Source organism: Amphibalanus amphitrite, unplaced genomic scaffold (assembly GCF_019059575.1).
Source record: "Amphibalanus amphitrite isolate SeventyFive unplaced genomic scaffold, NRLGWU_Aamphi_draft 000401F_arrow, whole genome shotgun sequence".
In the NCBI taxonomy this organism is placed as follows: Eukaryota; Metazoa; Arthropoda; class Thecostraca; order Balanomorpha; family Balanidae; genus Amphibalanus; species Amphibalanus amphitrite.
This window is the reverse complement of record NW_024881895.1, coordinates 87024-106265: the sequence shown is the minus strand read 5'-3', so window position 1 is coordinate 106265 and position 19242 is coordinate 87024. Positions and strand designations below refer to the sequence as shown.

General features: G+C 47.0%; 1 protein-coding gene across 6 annotated transcripts; it reads right to left on the bottom strand.

Annotated features, from left to right (window-relative positions):
* Positions 1-504: 504 nt before the first annotated feature.
* LOC122390572 (DNA-directed RNA polymerases I, II, and III subunit RPABC1-like) lies at positions 505-18216 on the bottom strand. Of its 6 annotated transcripts, none has more exons than XM_043383662.1 (8): positions 18205-18216; positions 9255-9260; positions 3817-3883; positions 3244-3332; positions 2851-2912; positions 2150-2289; positions 1635-1853; positions 505-901 (listed from the first exon to the last, which is right to left on the bottom strand). In XM_043383662.1, the coding sequence occupies exons 3-8, from the start codon at positions 3871-3873 to the stop codon at positions 836-838; spliced, it is 633 nt and encodes a 210-aa protein (XP_043239597.1). In that variant the 5' UTR covers positions 3874-3883; positions 9255-9260; positions 18205-18216; the 3' UTR covers positions 505-835. The 6 variants fall into 6 exon arrangements, with proteins under 6 accessions (XP_043239597.1, XP_043239591.1, XP_043239592.1 ...); XM_043383656.1 differs by lacking the exons at positions 9255-9260; positions 18205-18216 and adding exons at positions 4042-4102; positions 5701-5742; XM_043383657.1 differs by lacking the exons at positions 9255-9260; positions 18205-18216 and adding exons at positions 4042-4098; positions 5701-5718.
* Between the last annotated feature and the right edge of the window lie 1026 nt (positions 18217-19242).

The window sequence follows — 19242 nt, the reverse complement described above, 5'->3', positions numbered from 1 at the left end:
ACGGCCCGACGGCCGGCGGCGGCCGCTATCCCGACGAGCGGGGGTGCTGACAGCACGGAGATGACCCGGTGCACCAGATAGCTCATCTCGCGACCCTGACCCGCGCCGTGAGGTGCTCACCGTCACGACTCGGTGGCTGCGCAGTACTATCTGTCTATCGATCTCTGGCGGCGGCGCGGCTGTCGCGCACGGTGGGGATGGTAGCGTGGGACACGATGACACACAGTCACGAGACAGTGGCCCAGTCAGATTTGAAGACTAACGCAATGGTCTTCATGATGTGGGCATGGATTAGACAGCAATCCATGGATTATGATTAGGGCATGGGTTGATATCTAATCCATAATTTGGGGACTGGCGGTCATAGCGCATTGTTGTAATATTAATGCAGACTGCTGCTCAGCTATGTATAAGGCGCCTTACGGTAACCATGTATCTCAGAGGCAGTTGAGAGCTAACGTAGTCCGTACAGGATACCTGCCAACCGTCAACAAACAAAGGAAGACGATACGTAAAATGCATTTGGTGACACAAAGACCTTCGTTTATGAAATGGACACAGATGTAGGGAAGCTTCTCACTCCAAAACCAGACACCACCTCACCGAACCAGCCTGTCCTGACAGTTGGACAATCCGACACAACGGAAACTTCGTAACGCCACGGAATTCCGTCCACAATCCGCACGGTACAGGCCACCAGGCGGCCGACAGCCGAACTACAGTTTACCCATATCACCGCCAGGCGCGCCGGGCGGACGGTACCGACTGTGGCGGCAGAGCTCACCGCGGGCCGGTGCAGGTTCCTCAGAGCCCGGGTCGGGGTCAGATAGAGTGGTCAGCAGACCAGCCGGTAAGACACGTACCGTCCGGCCGTCTCCGATCGTCGGATGATCTTACACACCTGGCGGAGGGAGAGGGGCGTCAGAGAATACCGGCAAACGGCGCAGGGAGAGGGGCGTCAGAGAATACCGGCCAACGGCGGAGGGAGAGGGGCGTCAGAGAATACCGGCCAACGGCGGAGGGAGAGGGGCGTCAGAGAATACCGGCCAACGGCGGAGGGAGAGGGGCGTCAGAGAATACCGGCAAACGGCGCAGGGAGAGGGGCGTCAGAGAATACCGGCCAACGGCGGAGGGAGAGGGGCGTCAGAGAATACCGGCCAACGGCGGAGGGAGAGGGGCGTCAGAGAATACCGGCCAACGGCGGAGGGAGAGGGGCGTCAGAGAATACCGGCAAACGGCGCCGGGAGAGGGGCGTCAGAGAATACCGGCAAACGGCGCCGGGAGAGGGGCGTCAGAGAATACCGGCAAACAGCGCCGGGAGAGGGGCGTCAGAGAATACCGGCCAACGGCGGAGGGAGAGGGGCGTCAGAAAATACCGGCGAACAGCGCAGGGCGACGTGAATTATCGACGAACATCATCGAAAGTTGATCTTTAAACAAACATCGAAATACAATCGATAAATAAGATCAAACTATCAAGTTCAGAATGCTAATCATGATAATCATGCCCCAAAAATGACGTCATTACGTTAAATACAGCATAAGTAAAAACCATCAAACATAATGCCCCCTACCCTCGGCATCCAGATCATCTTCACTCTTCCTTAGCCTCCCCCCCCCCCCCGACACCGCACCTGTCCTCGCCGCAGTCCGAAGTAGCGCGCCACGGGGTCGCCACTCTGGATGCGCGGCAGCTGGTTCTCCTTGAGGCGGTAGCGCGACAGCAGCTCCTGTTTCTCCTCAGGGGTGAGCACCACGTGCTCCGGTACCAGCTCGTGCTCGGTGAGGTTAATGAGCAGTTCCGACTCCATAAACTGCTCGAGGATGTACTTGGGAGCCATGTCCACCAGCGACTGGAGGAGAAAAGATAGGAGAGACAGGTCAAAATGACGCAAAGGAGCAAGGTGAGACAATACAACGAGTAATGCAGAAAAGAGAGAAAAAGACATACAGCACAGCATGAATGTCGTCTTAAGATGGGGTGACCAAAAGTAAGGATATTGTACCGAGTCTGACTGCAGCGAAGTTCCGGGATTACCCTACTCACCACTAGCAATCGTTTCCACTCATCACCAAACCATGCAATCTCCTTCACCAACCCGTCACTTATCTCTTCTCTCGCTCTCGCTCGGTACCCAATAGTAGTCACCTGTTTGGCGGAGGGCGTCATGCCGGCCTGAACGACGATCACTGCTCGCGAGATGTTCTCCTGCTGCATGCGCTGGCAGTACGTCTTGATCGTCTTGATGCCGATCTTGGCATCGTCAGGGAAGAAGACGAACATCTGGTCTGAAAGGACACAGCAGACGTGTGACCAAGTGATCGTCATTAGGGCACCGCCCATAATGGCAGAGTTCAAGAGCAAAATGACGAGAACCATAAGCTCTGTACCAGGAACAAATGTTACCTATTACTCGTAATTAGTTACATATGCCTTGCTGTGGTTAAGAGTTAAGACTGCTGCTAAGACCGCGTAACTAATGAAATTAGGATCAGTTTCAGCTAATCCTTCGTAGTTTCGCAAAAAAGGTACGTTTGGTTATAAGCATATTTTTTTTTAAAGCTGATGATTTAGTTTTTGTTGTATGGCAGATTGAGTACCGGCTGCGATAAGTGGAGGCAACTGTCCGCCGGCTCTCCGCCGCCGGCTGACGTCAGAAGCGCCCGGCGGCCAATCATCGAGGAACGTCAAGGGCATCCCAGCTCGGAATGCCCTTGACGTTCCCCGATGATACTGGTACCATACAACAGTTTTAGCGAATTCTGCAGCACATATGTACATACCTATCATTTGAGATTTCCTACAACTATTTCCAACTCCAAAACAGCTCAGAAGCCCTGTCAGCTTACCAGTGGGGTCATCAGTGTGTGCTACCAGGATGATAAGGTCGCTGCGGGCCGGTCTCCTTTCACTGAAACCACACTTCTGTCATCAATGGTGTGGCCAACAGAGACCATGCAACACCTGACAATGATGCAGAGAATAATAAACAAAATGACGACTAATTGTGACACCTCAAACAGTAGACAGTAGATATAAGCTCAACAAATTCAGTACAAAGATAGGTGTTCCTTGTCATATGCAGCTATGATTACAAAATATTTGAATATGCTACAGCCAGGAAATTTTTTATTCTTGTGCAAATTTTGTGTTAAGGCAGATGCTAAAATTAAATTAGAAAGCTGCATGTTAAAACATAGACTTTCATAAATTATGTTACAAAAAGAAAATAGAAAACCTACCTGGGTTTGTCTCCAAACTGCACCTTGAATTGTTCCAACGTCTGGTCCAACTCATCTTGTGTCACTAGGTATCCTCTGTCGTGGCACAACTGCAGAGGAGAACACTCACATGAATAGCATAATATATCGAGCCCTGCTGCAAGGCTCCTGGCACTCCTGGTCACCTATTAATGGGTGGCGGTGTAGTTAGAAAAAAAGTAAAAAAAGGCTCTAGTAGAACAATAATTACTAGTGTTTCTTGCTAAATACCAAATAGAAAGGAGGTAGGTACCAACCAACCTTACAAATGATAAATGAGCATGAGAAGAATATCATCAAGAAAACATAGCATCTACAACTAACCTAACACCTAAACCTAGCACCAGCTGAGTAGATACCTATAGGAAAGTGTGCTGGATTTAAAGTACCACTTGCAACTTTTTCACTGTTACTCATTTAACTTTAACAATCAATATTGGCATCAAAATTTCCATGCTAATAATATATATAGCCCTATGCATTGCCAGGATTCACTTCCATGTTCCTTTACCAAAAGTAGTATGCTCATGAGTCATTACATAGGTTTTAACATACCTGCATAACTGTCTTTCTGCATTTCCAGAGCTTGTATGTTTCAGCTTCCTCATCCATAGTTCACCAGCTGAAAATGATAATAGTAAAGATAGGTTCTGCATCATGAGAGACAGCATCATGAATTCATAAGTCTTTACAGAAGGTATTTTGAATATCAGTGTACACTGTACAGCTGATTGAAAGTCCTAAATTAGTCACAACTCACAATCACAAAGGAGTACCTACCTATACTGCAGCTATTAATGACTCATCCAGACTGCAAGAAAACACCCTTCCAAAGATCTTCCTGGAACAAAGGGGGGCTTACTAACAACTGGATAAAATCAGCTGGCTGGCCAGCTAGTGACCTACGATAGCTTTGTCTCTTATTTATGTAAACACAGTAGGGTAAATATTTACTTTAGGTCCGCAATATTTTTTTTAACAAGAAAAAATGCACATTCTTACACTATTTGATGCCCTGAATTCAGAAATGATGCTTAAATGCATCAAAAATGTAAAATAAGACACTAAAACTTCAGCACATCTCACAGCACCGCTGCACAATACACACTGAAGAGAAAGCACGCTTCCGCGACGAAAACGAAACATACAACGCTTCCGCGACGAAAACGAAACATACAACGTTGCCCTATAAAAGAAAAATGATGCGGATATTCATTAGTTTTCGACGTTATGAAAATGACGTCAAAATACCAAAGCACAAGAAAAACGGTGAATGAAAGGAGAAAATATTTAGCAAAGGTAATAGAGCATGAGAAAATGATCAGAACATAACCTAACCTTACCTAACCTGACCTACTGATGTTTGCCTACTGGGGGAAAAGCAAAAATTGACTTGCATGAATAGATTGCAAGCAATGGTAAGTCAAATATTTTTAGGTTAAGTGGTTATGCATCAGGCTTCAGGCCTTCGGCCTGAAGCCAGATACACAACCACTTAACCTAAAAATATTTGACTTACCATTGCCTGTAATCTCTCCTAAGGCATTGCCTTCGGCACTGCACCGCTCCGCCACGATTATTTTGACGTCACTTTCCTTACAATTTATTATCATCTGTAATTTCGCTCAACCTTGGTTGGACCATTTGTAGCGGGTGCGCCGCGCAGACGGTCTTTTGACGCGTGCAGTTTTCCGGTCGGAGGTGGGGCCGTTGGTGGTGATACTGGTGATATTAGTGTACTGGTGCTTTTAAATTGGTTTCTAGAAGGAATAAGTATCAGAAATGAAATCTGGAGGTCTTAGAGTATCGTGTGAATGACTTTTATTTACCCCTCTGTTTTGCGGACCTAAAGTAAATAAATACCACACAGTAGTAGATAGACATGGGCACGTAGAATGGCACCCATAGAATTAATAGAGATCTTTAGTCATTTATATCTAACATTGACATATTACCAACAAGGTCTGCTAGTGGCTAGCACCACCATACGGCACCAGCTGGCAAATAATCCAGAAAATAGTACAGCCCGCACGAAGGCACTCAAGACGGGTTGTGGCAGTGAGCGGAACACTCTACTGTGCCACTAAGTTACGACTTGTGAGTTGTGACGGTACCCCTCTATAAGACAAAGGGCCTCAAGAAGGTCAGCTCCCAGATACTAGGGTCAGTTCTAGGTCAGGGCTATGTTTTCTGGTTAGAAAAACTTTAACGTATGAGTTACCATGCTATGTCAAACCGCCATGACGCAGTTGTGGCATTTGCGGTAGATATAAAATAGATTGTATTGTGCGCCCTGACTTAAGACCAAGACCAAGAGAATCGAGATACACCGGCCCGGATGCAGATACCTATCAGCCAACTTCAGAAAAAAATATTAGTTCTGACTTAGCGAGCATAAAATACAAATTATTAAAAAAAAAAACGATAAGACGAACATACAGACGATTCCAGAGCTCTGTTCGCCCGCTGCTGTCAAAACAGCTTCCCCAACAGCCCACTAGGTGGCTACTGTGTTGAAGAGATAGGACTGTGCTGTTGACCAATGAGAGGCCGAGAAACGCACGCAGGCTGCTGACGTAGGCTGCCGTGCGCTTACTATGGGCAACCACAAAAGTGAGATATTTCTTCTTTTAATGGGGCTACAAAGTGATTTAAAACGCAGACAAAAAAGTACCGGCACTACAAAACCACTGCCACCATCCATACGCTGGCTGATGGACGAGATTGTTGCCTAGCAACGGAGACCACGTGAATTTGTCCAATAGGAGCTCGAGTCGCGCCAGCAGTGTGTGACGTAGGCTGCTGTTATAACCGCAGAGTTCGTGCGGTCGCTGTGGGCCAACCGCAGCGAAGGCGCGGCCGTTGGGCGCGCCCCGCGCCGCTGTCACACGTGCGCCAAACAAGCTGAGCAATGTCCCTTTTGATTGTCGCTTAGCAGTGGAGACCACGGTCACGACGTACTTTTGGCGTACTTTTGTCTGCAGCCCCATCCGTTAGCTGCGTAGGTTTCATGAAAGTAATCTTGGGTTTCATGGCTCGACGCTAGTGACCTCTATATTGAACTTCATCAACGCGCTAGCGACATCTCGCAGGAGCCAAAAGGACTTGGCATTATATGCAGTGAATCATTCAAACTTTGCAAATCATTGGCAACTTTGCCGAGAACATAGGCGGCGGAATGGGGAGGGCACCGGGGCACCGTGCCCCCTTTGATTTTGACATTTTTACATAAGCCCTATGGGCGTTGCATGGAAAGAATTTAGAATGGGACAAAAGGTCGGCAGTGCCCCCCCCCCCCCCTTCATCGAAGGTGTTCCGCCGCTACTGCCCGAGAACGCCGATGTTCCTTTCGCACCGGGCGTCGGTTCATCACAGGTGTTGGTAGGGCTCGAATGGCACAGTCAAATAGCACAGCCATTCTCCCCTACCCCTAGCCCTCGCCACCGAGAAGAGGGGGTTCGGGTGTCGGCCTCGACGTTTCTTTTTAAAGGGACCATCCCACCTTAACATTAGTTTTGAGTTGAGATAGCCAAATTGGTGGCCATGGCCTGAAAATACCGGTTTGGGCACTCACAACATCGAAAAATGTTTTAATTCGGAGATATGGAATTTCAAACTTGCAGTTTTCGGATTCTAAGGGGCTAATGCTTTGGTATGCCCCCTTAGAATTTGTGACGTCAGCGCAGATCTAACGATTTTAAATCTTTCACTAAAGCGTTTGGTAGCACGCGGGGGTATATGCTGCTTTGCGCGCAGCAAGTGCCGCACTTTCAAATAAAGTCGCTAGGAACAGCGGAGATCCCAAAAAGTAAACAAAAGTAAAAGTCTAATATCTTGAAAACTGGTTAATATTGTTCGATGAAATTTGGTAGATATTCGTTTTCGCTCTTTCTGAACCGAGCGACATCACTTTCATGGCAATTCATTAACTTTTTTGAAGGTGGGAGGGTCCCTTTAAGGTAATTGCTCGGAAGGCGCTGGTATAGAGATGAAAGCTGGCGCACTTGAACATTAAAGACGGATCTTCACACCGACCACATTATTAGGTCAGGTCAGGTTACTGACTTGGGACGTCGTAAGTGAACTTCTGCAATCTGCACGGCCCTAAAATGTCGCAATTTAGTCCGAAATGGCGAGGGGCGGGGAGGGCAGAGTCCATCTACCCTCCCCCTAAACGGCATCTGATGAAGAAAACCGATAGGTTCGGCGAGAATTAAAAATGCCCTAATTATTGCCGAGTCTAGGCAGTACCATGCCCACGATCACGACACCCATCTGTTCATATGCCCATCGGTGAATAGCGCGTGTCAGCCTGTGTCCGGCTGTTATTGCCAGCGGTTACAGGTGCGTCATCAACGTAACAAAGAGGTACGACGCTTGTGATATCTATCCTGAAGCACCATGAAATGTGACATCCGTAAAATGTACAGTAGAATAGTTAGTCATTGCCCATGTAGAACACATTTATGGTGAGTGGTGACATTTATTTCCAGATAACAAATTTAACGAGAAGGATAAGGCTATGGCCACTGGCCAGTAGCCTTATCCACATGGCCACATGCGAACAAAACAACGTCACACAACGAATCAATGCCAAAAAATTAAAGGCATTTGGCCACACTGCAGCGCTCGTCTGCGACGAGCGCCAGGCCTCCTGCTGGCAGGCCAGCGAGACGGGTTCCGAAACTCAGGGACCACAGCCCGGGTCGTCGAAACCATCAGGCAGGGCGAGGGAGGATGGAAGATGAGCGAGCATATCGGCGCGATAGGCTTCAGTCAATTGCTTAGTGGGACCGAGGGCGTCCGTCCGTTGAAGACAGGTGGTCGACGGACTGCAAACAGCGTGCGGCGGTCTTCTCAAGGCTGTCCGATGGCCCGGCCGCTGGCCCTAAGCAGCGATAAATCACCTGCCAAGAAAACAAGGGATCAGAAAATTGACTCCCTCCTTTAAAGTCCAAAATGCTTTTTGCTCAAGCACCTCAGGGTCAGAGCCTCAGAGGAAGCAGTAATAGAGGCCTTCAGCAACCTCACCAAGCTATTCAGAGTGATAACAGGATGATGCCTCAGGTCTGAAGACTTTACCGGACAGCTGGCGGAAGGCATTTTCCAGCAAATGGACAAAGACCTGCAGTAAATGTTCTCATGAGCATGTGCCATATTTTTGTTTGGATTGATGAGAACTGATCATTCCATATGCAAACCAGTCCGTGCAAGGTTCTGAACAACTTTTTAAAATTTCATCATTTAAAATCAACTTGAATATTAAAAATTGTGGCACATAAGTAGGCTTTCAAGCTTCACGGTCCGGGATACACATCACCAACAATCACCACATGTACGAGTGCTATGAATTGAGTGCCTTCTTGGGAATATTTCAGTGTTGGAAAAGTTGCCGTTTTCTGGTATCAGATGCGCCAGGAATTTTGTACTCCACTGGAAAATGACAATTTTTGTACTCCAATGACTACGCGTCCCACACAAATAAAAGGGTGTGAAATTTGACAATGAACTGTCCATACTCCCTTGTGTTACAGGTACCCAGTGGAAACACAGCTTCTGCAATAACTGCATCCCAGCCCAGGGGCCCAACCCAAGTCAGGGCAAAAACTACAAGTACAATGCACAGCAAAATGAGGATCGAAGAGCCAAATATCCTGCATAACATCCACCAGCCGTGATGAACAACTACCAGGACTGATACTTGTACTGGTACATTGCTGTGTTATGCTCAACAAATTATGTGCTTACGTGGTCCTGTAGACAACGTACATGAAATAAACATACATGTAAAATGTTGTATTTTGTGAGCTTAATAACTTAGAATGACTTGCATTTGTGCCAAGTCCAAATCCATGATGATGATGGGGTACAAAGTTATCAAAAACGCCATGGAGTACCTATTGGTCTGGACAGTATATAGGGCCTTGGTCTGGACTAAAAGCTGCATGTGTACCTATCGTAATAAGGATCGATCATAGGGATATCAAGGAAGCAGACACCTTGATTAACACATTAATTTTATCAAGCTAGACAAGTATCTGCCAGCTGCGAATGAGGTTAATAATTTAGCTGTAACCTTCATCATTGTCATGCAATTAAAATGAAACATGGGATATTACAAGTAAAACTCACAAGCCGGCCACAAAATGAATGAATATACGTCGCAAGGTATACACTTACACATGCCGCCCAGCACAAATCGCACAAATAAGTGCGCAATGATTGTCTTTTTGTTAGAGATGTTCAAGTTGTGCACAGCTTCTGTGGAGTCGCGATTCAGTTCTCCTAAGGATGGAATTTTAAATGGTTTTTGATCGGGAGACGACTTGGAATCTTTCGACATTTGCATCGTAACTTATGCTCAAATAATGATTGTTTGGGGTTTAAAAAAAGGAGAAAAATACAACCTTTCAAAAAATGACCAACTTTTCTCAAATGAAACGCCGTAACTGTTAATATTGGAAATTTTCTGAACTGGAAACTCGATGATAAAACTTGAAGTGCAGACCCTGTACTCCTTTGCCAATTGTATGCTCCACACAGCTCCGTTTCTCATGGCCCGGCTATGACAGATACAAAATTGAGCCTGCTTTCTGATGGTAGGCAGTTTTTGGCCAGATGACCTATGGTTATTGTGAAATTGGTGTTCAAAGGCTGTACTCCGACCTCTGTCTCCGGATCCTGTCGCCGCAGCGTAGTCGCGACTCCGTGGTGTGTGCTGTGCCAACTCTACGGGCCGCTTTATTTCGCCGCGCCGATATTTGTGCCGCGGCGTTTTCCAAATTTTCGAAGCTGGCTGTATATTTTCGTTTGTTTTCCATTGTTGCCTGTTTTCCATGCTATGAGTATAGTTGTAAAAACAACCTAACAGGTTTTGTCTTTTATAATTGTAATCAAGCATACGGGCCGTGGGCATTAGCCGTGCGGTAAGTGAACGTTCCACTTTGGTTTTGGTCTGGTTCCTTTCATGATAGTAAATAGGAGTATGATGATTAATTGATAATTTGACTCATGACTGTTACCTGGAGTGGAGTCAATATCACTATCATTAACCTCCCAATTGTCTTTGCTGATCTAGGTACTATCATTTCTCTGACCCTGAATATTCATTCTTATTTTAAATCATAAGCATGATCCAACAAAGTGAAGTCCTATACACCAGTATAGCGCCTTTTGGGGCGACTAACGGAGCGAGCGAGGGGGTGAGTCTTGCACGTGCGAAATTTCGAGGGGGTACCTCCAACTGACTTGTGCACGGCACCCTACTGACCGGTTTCTAGCGATGTGCCAAATTTGAGCACAATCGGCCCAGCCGTTCTCGAGATCTGGGAGCGGCACCCTGCACGTGCGCACGTGCAAAATGGGTCCCAACTGACTTGTGCACGGCACCCTACTAACTGGTCCCTAACCGTGTACCAAATTTGAGCGCCATCGGTCCAGCCGTTCTCGAGATCTGGAAACGACCCCTGCACGTGCGCACGTGCAGCAGCACCCCAACTCTGGCACATGGATATGCAGTGCCTAGTGGGTGCCTACCTACATGCCAACTTTCAGCGCAATCGGCCAAGTAGTTACCGAGATATTGCAACAATTACAAAACTGACACCTCTTCGTTTTGCACGTGGCACGTGCATAAGGGGTCACCCACATGCATCGGGAATAGTCCAATACTTGGTAGAAGGAATGAAGCTACCCTACAAAAATTACCGCGTGTAAATCGGTCAAGTGGTTGCTGAGATATAAGCCTCGCAAAAGCGTCCGCACGGCCGGCCGGCCGGCCGGCCGGCCGGCCGGCCGGCCGCTCATACTCAGAAATTTCCGTTAATCTAAGGAAAGACTCCGCTCGCTTCGCTCGCTCCGTAATAAGTTGAAGTCTAACAAATTCAGATAATCTTGCTTTCAGTTATAGCTTGCATTACATAATATTGCATGACTAAGTAGTGCTTCCTGGTGCATACGAGAGCACCAATTTTTGGATCGACTCGTCCCTACTTCTAGCTGCTAACCTAATCCTTGCTATGACCACTAACCACTCCATTACACAATCACATAATGCTTGCCACTCTCAACAAAAAAGTTCTAGTCGATCGTCTTGCTGCGTCACTCGATAAACATTGTTTTCCACACTGTATTGTTTATTCACATGCTTACAATTCTACATACATAAGTACAAAGAAAAACACTGCACAAAAAACACTATGCAGACGCAGTTGACCACCCCAACGCTGTACAGTTGTACTCCACTGGCCCAAAATTTTTGTACTCCACTACCAGAACAAAAAAGTGAAATTCCAACCCTGGAATATTTTCCTATATTTAAGATAAAAAATTACATGGATAGGTATGCCAAGATAAAACACAAGGCAATAACAATAATTTGAAGGAAGAAACAGCAAAAGTATCACCACACAGTACCTACTTATAATAAATAACTGTGAACATAAATTGGGAAATAAAATGACAATATTGAGTGGCCAAGTATTTTAATCCTTACAAACTTCAGGGGACAGCAAATCTAATGAAGCAAAATATTGCATTTTAGCACACATATTCTGACACAATCAAACACTAAATTGAAATGCTCTTCTGTGAAGTAGGTACTCCAAAACAAAAACAAAAACGCAGGTAAAATCGTTTACAAATAGAAAATAAACGTTCTATGCCTGCCACCTATGGCTGAACAAATAAACAGCATATAAAATTAAATACCTAACACAAAAAATAAATTATCAAAACCGAATATAATCACAACATACCTATGTGAAACAATAAACCACTGAACTCTATAATGTGGAATGCGCATCGGCCGCCAAATGGTGCCCAACGGTGCCGCCATGTTGCGCAGACCAGAAAGCGGCCGCCGCCTGTGCTGGGGAATAGGGAATTCGGGACCTCGATTTACGTTTGCGGTCGCTGCATCCGTTACGCTCAAGCTATGTGGACACGGAACCCGGCATCTTACGCAGAATTGAGTGGAGAACAAGATGAAATCCTAAAAAATCATCAGCTATAAGGAACTAATACGTTAAACCCTTATAAGTCAATGGGGAAATATGAAAATTGTTATTTTGGCGCCGAGAATGATCTGAAACTATCTCAAGCATATAAAATAATGATTTCATGCACTCTTTGCAAGGTTCTATGCTTCATATTTACATTGTTGCCCTTGCGTGACGTCATTTGTGACGTCACAAGGGTCACCATTTTTCTTCAATAACTCCCGATAAAATTGAGCTAGCGAGTCGGGAAAGCCACCAATGGACTCAGGAAGACCTGCCGAATCGAATGATATGCGACATGACCTCTTTCGACCAACTTCGTGACCTGGGGGTGCTGACCTGACCTTGACCTGAGGTCAACACCCTAAGTTGACCTGACCCGAACAAAAAGTATATCACTCGATGCGCCTGAGATAGCTGAACACGATGATGCCAAAATCGCGGCTCTACGGCCATTTTTGGCGAAGTTATTTACCAAAAACCGAACCCGTGCCTTAGATCACTTGACCTGACCTCAGAGGTCACCGGTTGACCTGAGACCCTTACAGCGGGTTCCTACCAGTCACTCTGCATTATACTTTGCCACATACGACCACTTTACCGCTTAATTCTAGTTTAATTAGCGGTGCATTAGCGAGGTGGGTTCAATCAACCCCCTCGGCCGGGGCAAATGTAGGTCAGGCGAGTGAATTTGAGGAATTCTGAAGATACGATCGTGTTCCCCACTCAATTCTGCGTAAGATGCCGGGTTCCGTATCTACGTAACTTGAACGTAACGGATACGGCGGCCGCAAACGTAAATCGAGGTCCCGAATTCCCTATTCCTCAACACAGGCGGCAGCCGGTTTCTGGTCTGCGCAATATGGCCGCCACCGTTAGACACTACGGCCAATAGGGTTGAAGCGGCATTGCTCCCCTGTGCAATAAACACACAAAACAGTGCGGAGAGCATTTGTTTATGTGCGCCACCAATGTCAGTACAGCATCATATATGTCTCTTTCACGTAGCGCGTAGCTTGCAGTGATGACGTCATGTCCCGTGACGTAAATCGACCGTCGACGTCATAAGTCTGCTGATAAATAAACGGGGTGCGAACAGAGCTCTGAGCTCTGTTCGCACCCCGTTTATTTATCAGCAGGCTGCGACCATGCTGCTATTTCATGGCTCCTCATTGGTCGAATTCAAGTGGTCTATTCGCTAGACCAATGAGAGGCCAAGCCGCGCCAGCAATAACTTCCTTATATGGGGAAAACCGACAGCACGCTGATATAAAAACAGCGAGCGAACAGGGCCCAGGACAAATCTTCGTATGGCATTTCTTCGTCGCGCAATTCTTCGTCCGCATTTCTTCGTCCGCAAATCTTCGTCGGCGCATTTATTCGTGTCGCATTACTTCGTCTCGCATTTCTTCGTAGGTGCAAAAATTCGTAGCGCATTTCTTCGTATCCGCATTTCTTCGTCGGCGCATTTCTTCGTCAAGCATTTTTTCGTCCACGCATTTCTTCGTCTACGCAAATCTTCGTCCGCATTTCTTCGTCCACGCAAATCTTCGTCTGCGCAAATCTTCGTCCGCAAATCTTCGTCCCCGCAAATCTTCGTCCGCAAATCTTCGTCCGCATTTTTTCGTCCACGCATTTCTTCGTCTACGCAAATCTTCGTCCGCATTTCTTCGTCCACGCAAATCTTCGTCCCCGCAAATCTTCGTCCGCAAATCTTCGTCCGCAAATCTTCGTCCGCAAATCTTCGTCCGCATATTTTCGTCCGCATTTTTCGTCCACGCATTTCTTCGTCCAATCAAATCTTCGTCCGCAAATCTTCGTCCGCAAATCTTTGTCTGCGCTATCTTCGTCTCCGCAAACACTCGTCCACAAATGTGGTTCAATAAAACCATGAAGAAATATCAGACAGTCAAGTGAATGACGAATTTAATGCAAGGAATGGATGATCGAAACATTTGAAGACAGGTAGATGAGGTCAGTCAGGTGAAGCTATTGTATTTGGGAGGCGACAATCGTAACATTCCTCATTTGTGTCCCGGACATTCTTTTTTTGCGGTCGTTGAATGACAATATAATCTCTTGTACCCTCGCCGGCATAGGCGCGGCGGAACGGGGAGGGCACCGGGACACCGTTTCCCTCTAATTTTGGCCTTTTTAACAGTAGCCCTATGGGCGTTGCATGGAAAGCATATTGGACCAAAAGTCGGCAGTGCCGTGCCCCCCCCCCCTTAATTGAAGATGTTCCGCCGCTACTGCCCGCCGGACCTATTTGTTTTCTACGGTACACGCCGGCCGAGGGGGCGGGTACGACCCCCCCCCCTCGCCGTTTCGCCACTGGTGGAGCTAGCGCGTCGCGGAAAAAAACGAGCGTGTGCGCCGTTACGAGCCGCAGAGATTAATACCCGATTTTAAGGCCTTCTAGGTCAGGGGTCGGCATACGGCCCGCGGGCCGGATCCGGCCAGGTGGGTGACGGTTGGATCCGGCCCGCGACCATCTGACGTCCGGCCCGCGGCTGGTATCAGCGACTTACATCGTGTTCCGGCCCGCGGTTCCTTCATAAATCGACTCCGATATAAAAGTGACTCAAATGTGCTTTGGCACAACAGTTCTTCCTTCGCACACTTCATGAGTTTATAAACACCATTTGCGGGTGTTTTTGTCTAATTCTACTTCTAGACAAAACTTGCAACGGTAAGATTTGGTCAGCAGCAGGGGCGGCGCCACGGGTTTTCGATAGGGGGGGACGGGGACTGTAGCTGTCCGAAAATCCCAAAAGTAGATACTGATCGTGTATGCAAAAAAAAAAAAAAAAAACGAGGCACGTAACGCCGCGAAACTTGGCAAAGCCCAAAACACATCGAATGGTGCATCCCGTTTCCAAACTTATCCTAGGACACCTAAGATCGATCACCTTTTCAAGCATCCTTGCCTCTAAATCAAAATTTGCAGTCTTGCCAACTCAAAGCTGGTTTCCTACAAGCTGCGAATTGCTTAGGGATACTGGCCGCGTGGCCGAGTGGATTGGGTGTCCGGCTGGAAATCCGAAGGCGGGAAGTTCGCGACCGGTCGGTCAGTGCCGAGTAGCAGTGCCAACTATTCTTACGTTTCGTACTTTCAAATTTTCGATCTTAAGTCTGGTCAGCTTCATGGCTTCACCATCATATAGTCATGGAGGAAAAGTGGGAATGTCTTCTGCTCTGACAAGTGCGCCAAAACTGCAATATAATTTCAGAATCATGACATCACCACCTGATCCATATGCAACGGGCAGGGTGCAGCTAATGGCTAGCCGTCAGTGGTCATGTCATTGGTGGTCACTCAAAAGGTCATGCTAGGTCATGGAAGGTCACCAGCCGTTATTTGATCACACTTTCTGATGGATTTTACTTACCAAGAGCTTCGCGGGAAAAACGAGCGCATGCCGCATGCACCGTTGAAAAAGAATTGAGTGAAAGAGTCTCAGGTCCGGCGGCCTCTGCAGGTGAAATGCCCCAGGGTAGGATTCCGGTCCTTGTTGATTAACTTCGTCAAAAATGGCAGTAGAGCTGTGATATCGGCACCATTGTGTTCGTCATGATCGAGCTGGCACGACCTGCATCGTTCTCATATTCACCCTCCAATCGTAACAACACAGCATGGGGATAGGCAAATGGCGGGGCACTCCCTTTGGGAGGCAATGAAGGTCTCTGGAAACTTCATCCCTCATCTCTTTAGCATTAGTGGCTCTCCTTATGGAACAGTTTTCTTGACTGGTCTGTTTCACCCCAGCATTCAAAGACTAGTCAAGGTAAAACCGAGCGCACCACAGTGAGCACAATTTGATAAGCTGGGTTATCTCAATTTTCATGTAGAACCTTTCACGTATCACGTACCTGAAACACTTTCGTGCACTCATGCAAAAGCAACTGCCATGTTTCAACAGCTGGTAATGACATTTTCACAGCCGCTGACGTAAGAAGGGGGGGGGGGGCTCGATTAGACCCCCAGCCGTTCGGCCGCCGACCGAACTTAGTTTTGCAGAAAAAAACGAGTCCTATCGAACCCCTTGACGAGAGGGAGCCGGTGCTACCCAATTATAAGGTCTTGGGCTACTGCGTGCTTTTTTGGTCCTGCCTGTGATCTATCCGAACACTTCTCCCCACAAGTGCTGGGGTTAAATGGCATAGATTTCAAATGGTTCCTGTGGTAGAACTGCCATGCTTGAATTTGACTAATTAGGAATGGAAAATATCCATATAGTAACGGAAATCTATGGAATTTCAGTTAACTTGGTTTTGTCGGCAATGGGGTCTGGCAGTGGGGTGGGGAGGTAATAACCCTGCCTGGCGCCCCAAAAAGGGGGGGGGGCACGATCCCCGAGGCCCTGCCGATCACCTTATAGGCATCACAGCTCCACACCTTTTGCAGATGGCCAGGACTCCCTGCGATACATCCCAACAGCAATCTTTATTCAGAACCTGCCTTGATTAACCAACGATGCATTAAATGCGACGGATAACTTTACAATGCATTATTATCAACTATTGAACGGGCCTCGCCGATAGGGGGGTACTGTACCCCCCTAACTTTCGATAGCGGGGGACCTGTCCCCCCCGTCCCCCCCGGTGGCGCCGCCCATGGTCAGCAGCTTTTGCGCGCAGCATCAACGACTGCTGCAGCTGCGTGCACTTGGCGGCTTCACGTGGTCTACTCCAGGCGGTGTGTGGGGGGGGGGGGGCGGGACGGAACACGATGTAAGTCGCTGATACCAGCCGCGGGCCGGACGTCAGATGGTGGCACTTGGCAGGCCGGATCCAACCGTCACCCACCTGGCCGGATCCGGCCCGCGGGCCGTATGCCGACCCCTGACCTAGAAGGCCTTAAAATCGGGTATTAATCTCTGCGACTCGTAACGGCGCACACGTTCGTTTTTTTTCCGCGACGCGCTAGCTCCACCAGTGGCGAAACGGCGATGGGGGGGGGGGTCGTACCCGCCCCCTCGGCCGGCGTGTACCGTAGAAAACAAATAGGTCCGGCGGGCAGTAGCGGCGGAACATCTTCAATTAAGGGGGGCACGGCACTGCCGACTTTTGGTCCAATATGCTTTCCATGCAACGCCCATATAGGGCTACTGTTAAAAGGCCAAAATTAAATAGGGGAACGGTGCCCCGGTGCCCTCCCCGTTCCGCCGCTTATGCCGGCGAGGGTACAAGAGATTATATTGTCATTCAACGACCGCGAAAAAAAGAATGTCCGGGACACAAATGATATGGAATGTTACAGTTGTCGGCTCCAAATACAATAGCTTCACCTGACTGACCTCATCTACCTGACTTCAAAAGTTTCGATCATCCATTCCATGCATCAAATTCGTCATTCACTTGACTGTCTGATATTTCTTCATGGTTTTATTGAACCACATTTGTGGACGAGTGTTTGCGGAGACGAAGATAGCGCAGACAAAGATTTGCGGACGAAGATTTGATTGGACGAAGAAATGCGTGGACGAAAAATGCGGACGAAAATTTGCGGACGAAGATTTGCGGACGAAGATTTGCGGGGACGAAGATTTGCGTGGACGAAGAAATGCGGACGAAGATTTGCGTAGACGAAGAAATGCGTGGACGAAAAAATGCGGACGAAGATTTGCGGACGAAGATTTGCGGGGACGAAGATTTGCGGACGAAGATTTGCGCAGACGAAGATTTGCGTGGACGAAGAAATGCGGACGAAGATTTGCGTAGACGAAGAAATGCGTGGACGAAAAAATGCTTGACGAAGAAATGCACCGACGAAGAAATGCGGATACGAAGAAATGCGCTACGAATTTTTGCACCTACGAAGAAATGCGAGACGAAGTAATGCGACACGAATAAATGCGCCGACGAAGATTTGCGGACGAAGAAATGCGGACGAAATATTGCGCGACGAAGAAATGCCATACGAAGATTTGTCCGGTGTGACACATGCGATGTGACAAGGTCGCAGAAATACTTTATTTAGTTGAGATTTTCTTGCAAATTAATGACGTCATTTTTTGATGACGTATTAAGAATCCACGCTCCCCACCAACTTCACAGCACGGTAATACCGGTATAGATTATAGATACAGAGCATTTCTTTGTTTCTTTGTTTGTTTCATTTCTTTGTTTTGGCTGGAATGGTTGAATGAACGCCTCAGCTCACGCTAAGCAAGATTGTTACGAGACCAAGGTTCTTACAGATAGATTCTTACGGCCAGACGTCGATGTCTTTCTAAGAGAAAAACAGCGACACCGATGTCAAGGCAGACAATAAAGGCATAGACTCTTGTTAACAGCTCCATTTTACCCCCCAGAAGGTACACTGGGCTCTTATCAGAGTCAGATATCAACTTAGCCGATACATTAGGGAATGGGCTTCAAACTTCTCCCGCGACGTTTGATTTGGATTTCACGTTCTCACGAAGACGGGAGCGGGAGATTTCGGACATACCTACTTCAGCAATCAGCACATAAGCATTTTTTCATTTATGCAGACTGGTGTTTGATTCATCTGTGATTGAATCGATTGGATTGAATCAAACAAAATTTGTTGAATCAAAAAGGTTTGATTCACCGTCACTCGTCAGGATTGTTTGATTCACAAGCCATGATTGAATCAAACGCATTGGGAATCAGGGTTGATTGAATCAAAAAAAATAATGATTATGAACTTAAAAAATTGAAGTGAACGAACATAGTTCATTATCAACAAACATTACTGCCATTACATGACAACAAAAGGAACACAACAAATCCAATACTATCCCTGATATTTTGCATATTTTATTTTTTAATTGAATCAAAAAAGAATCATTCAAAAAAAATGGCTGAATCAAACGTGAATCATTCATTTTATTGTTTTTTGATTTTCTGAATCAAAAGGAATCGATTCACCAAATTTTTTTGAAGGAATCAAACTGTGATTGAATCAAACAAAAATCAAATGAATCAATGATTGAATCGATCCAAAAAAGGTGAA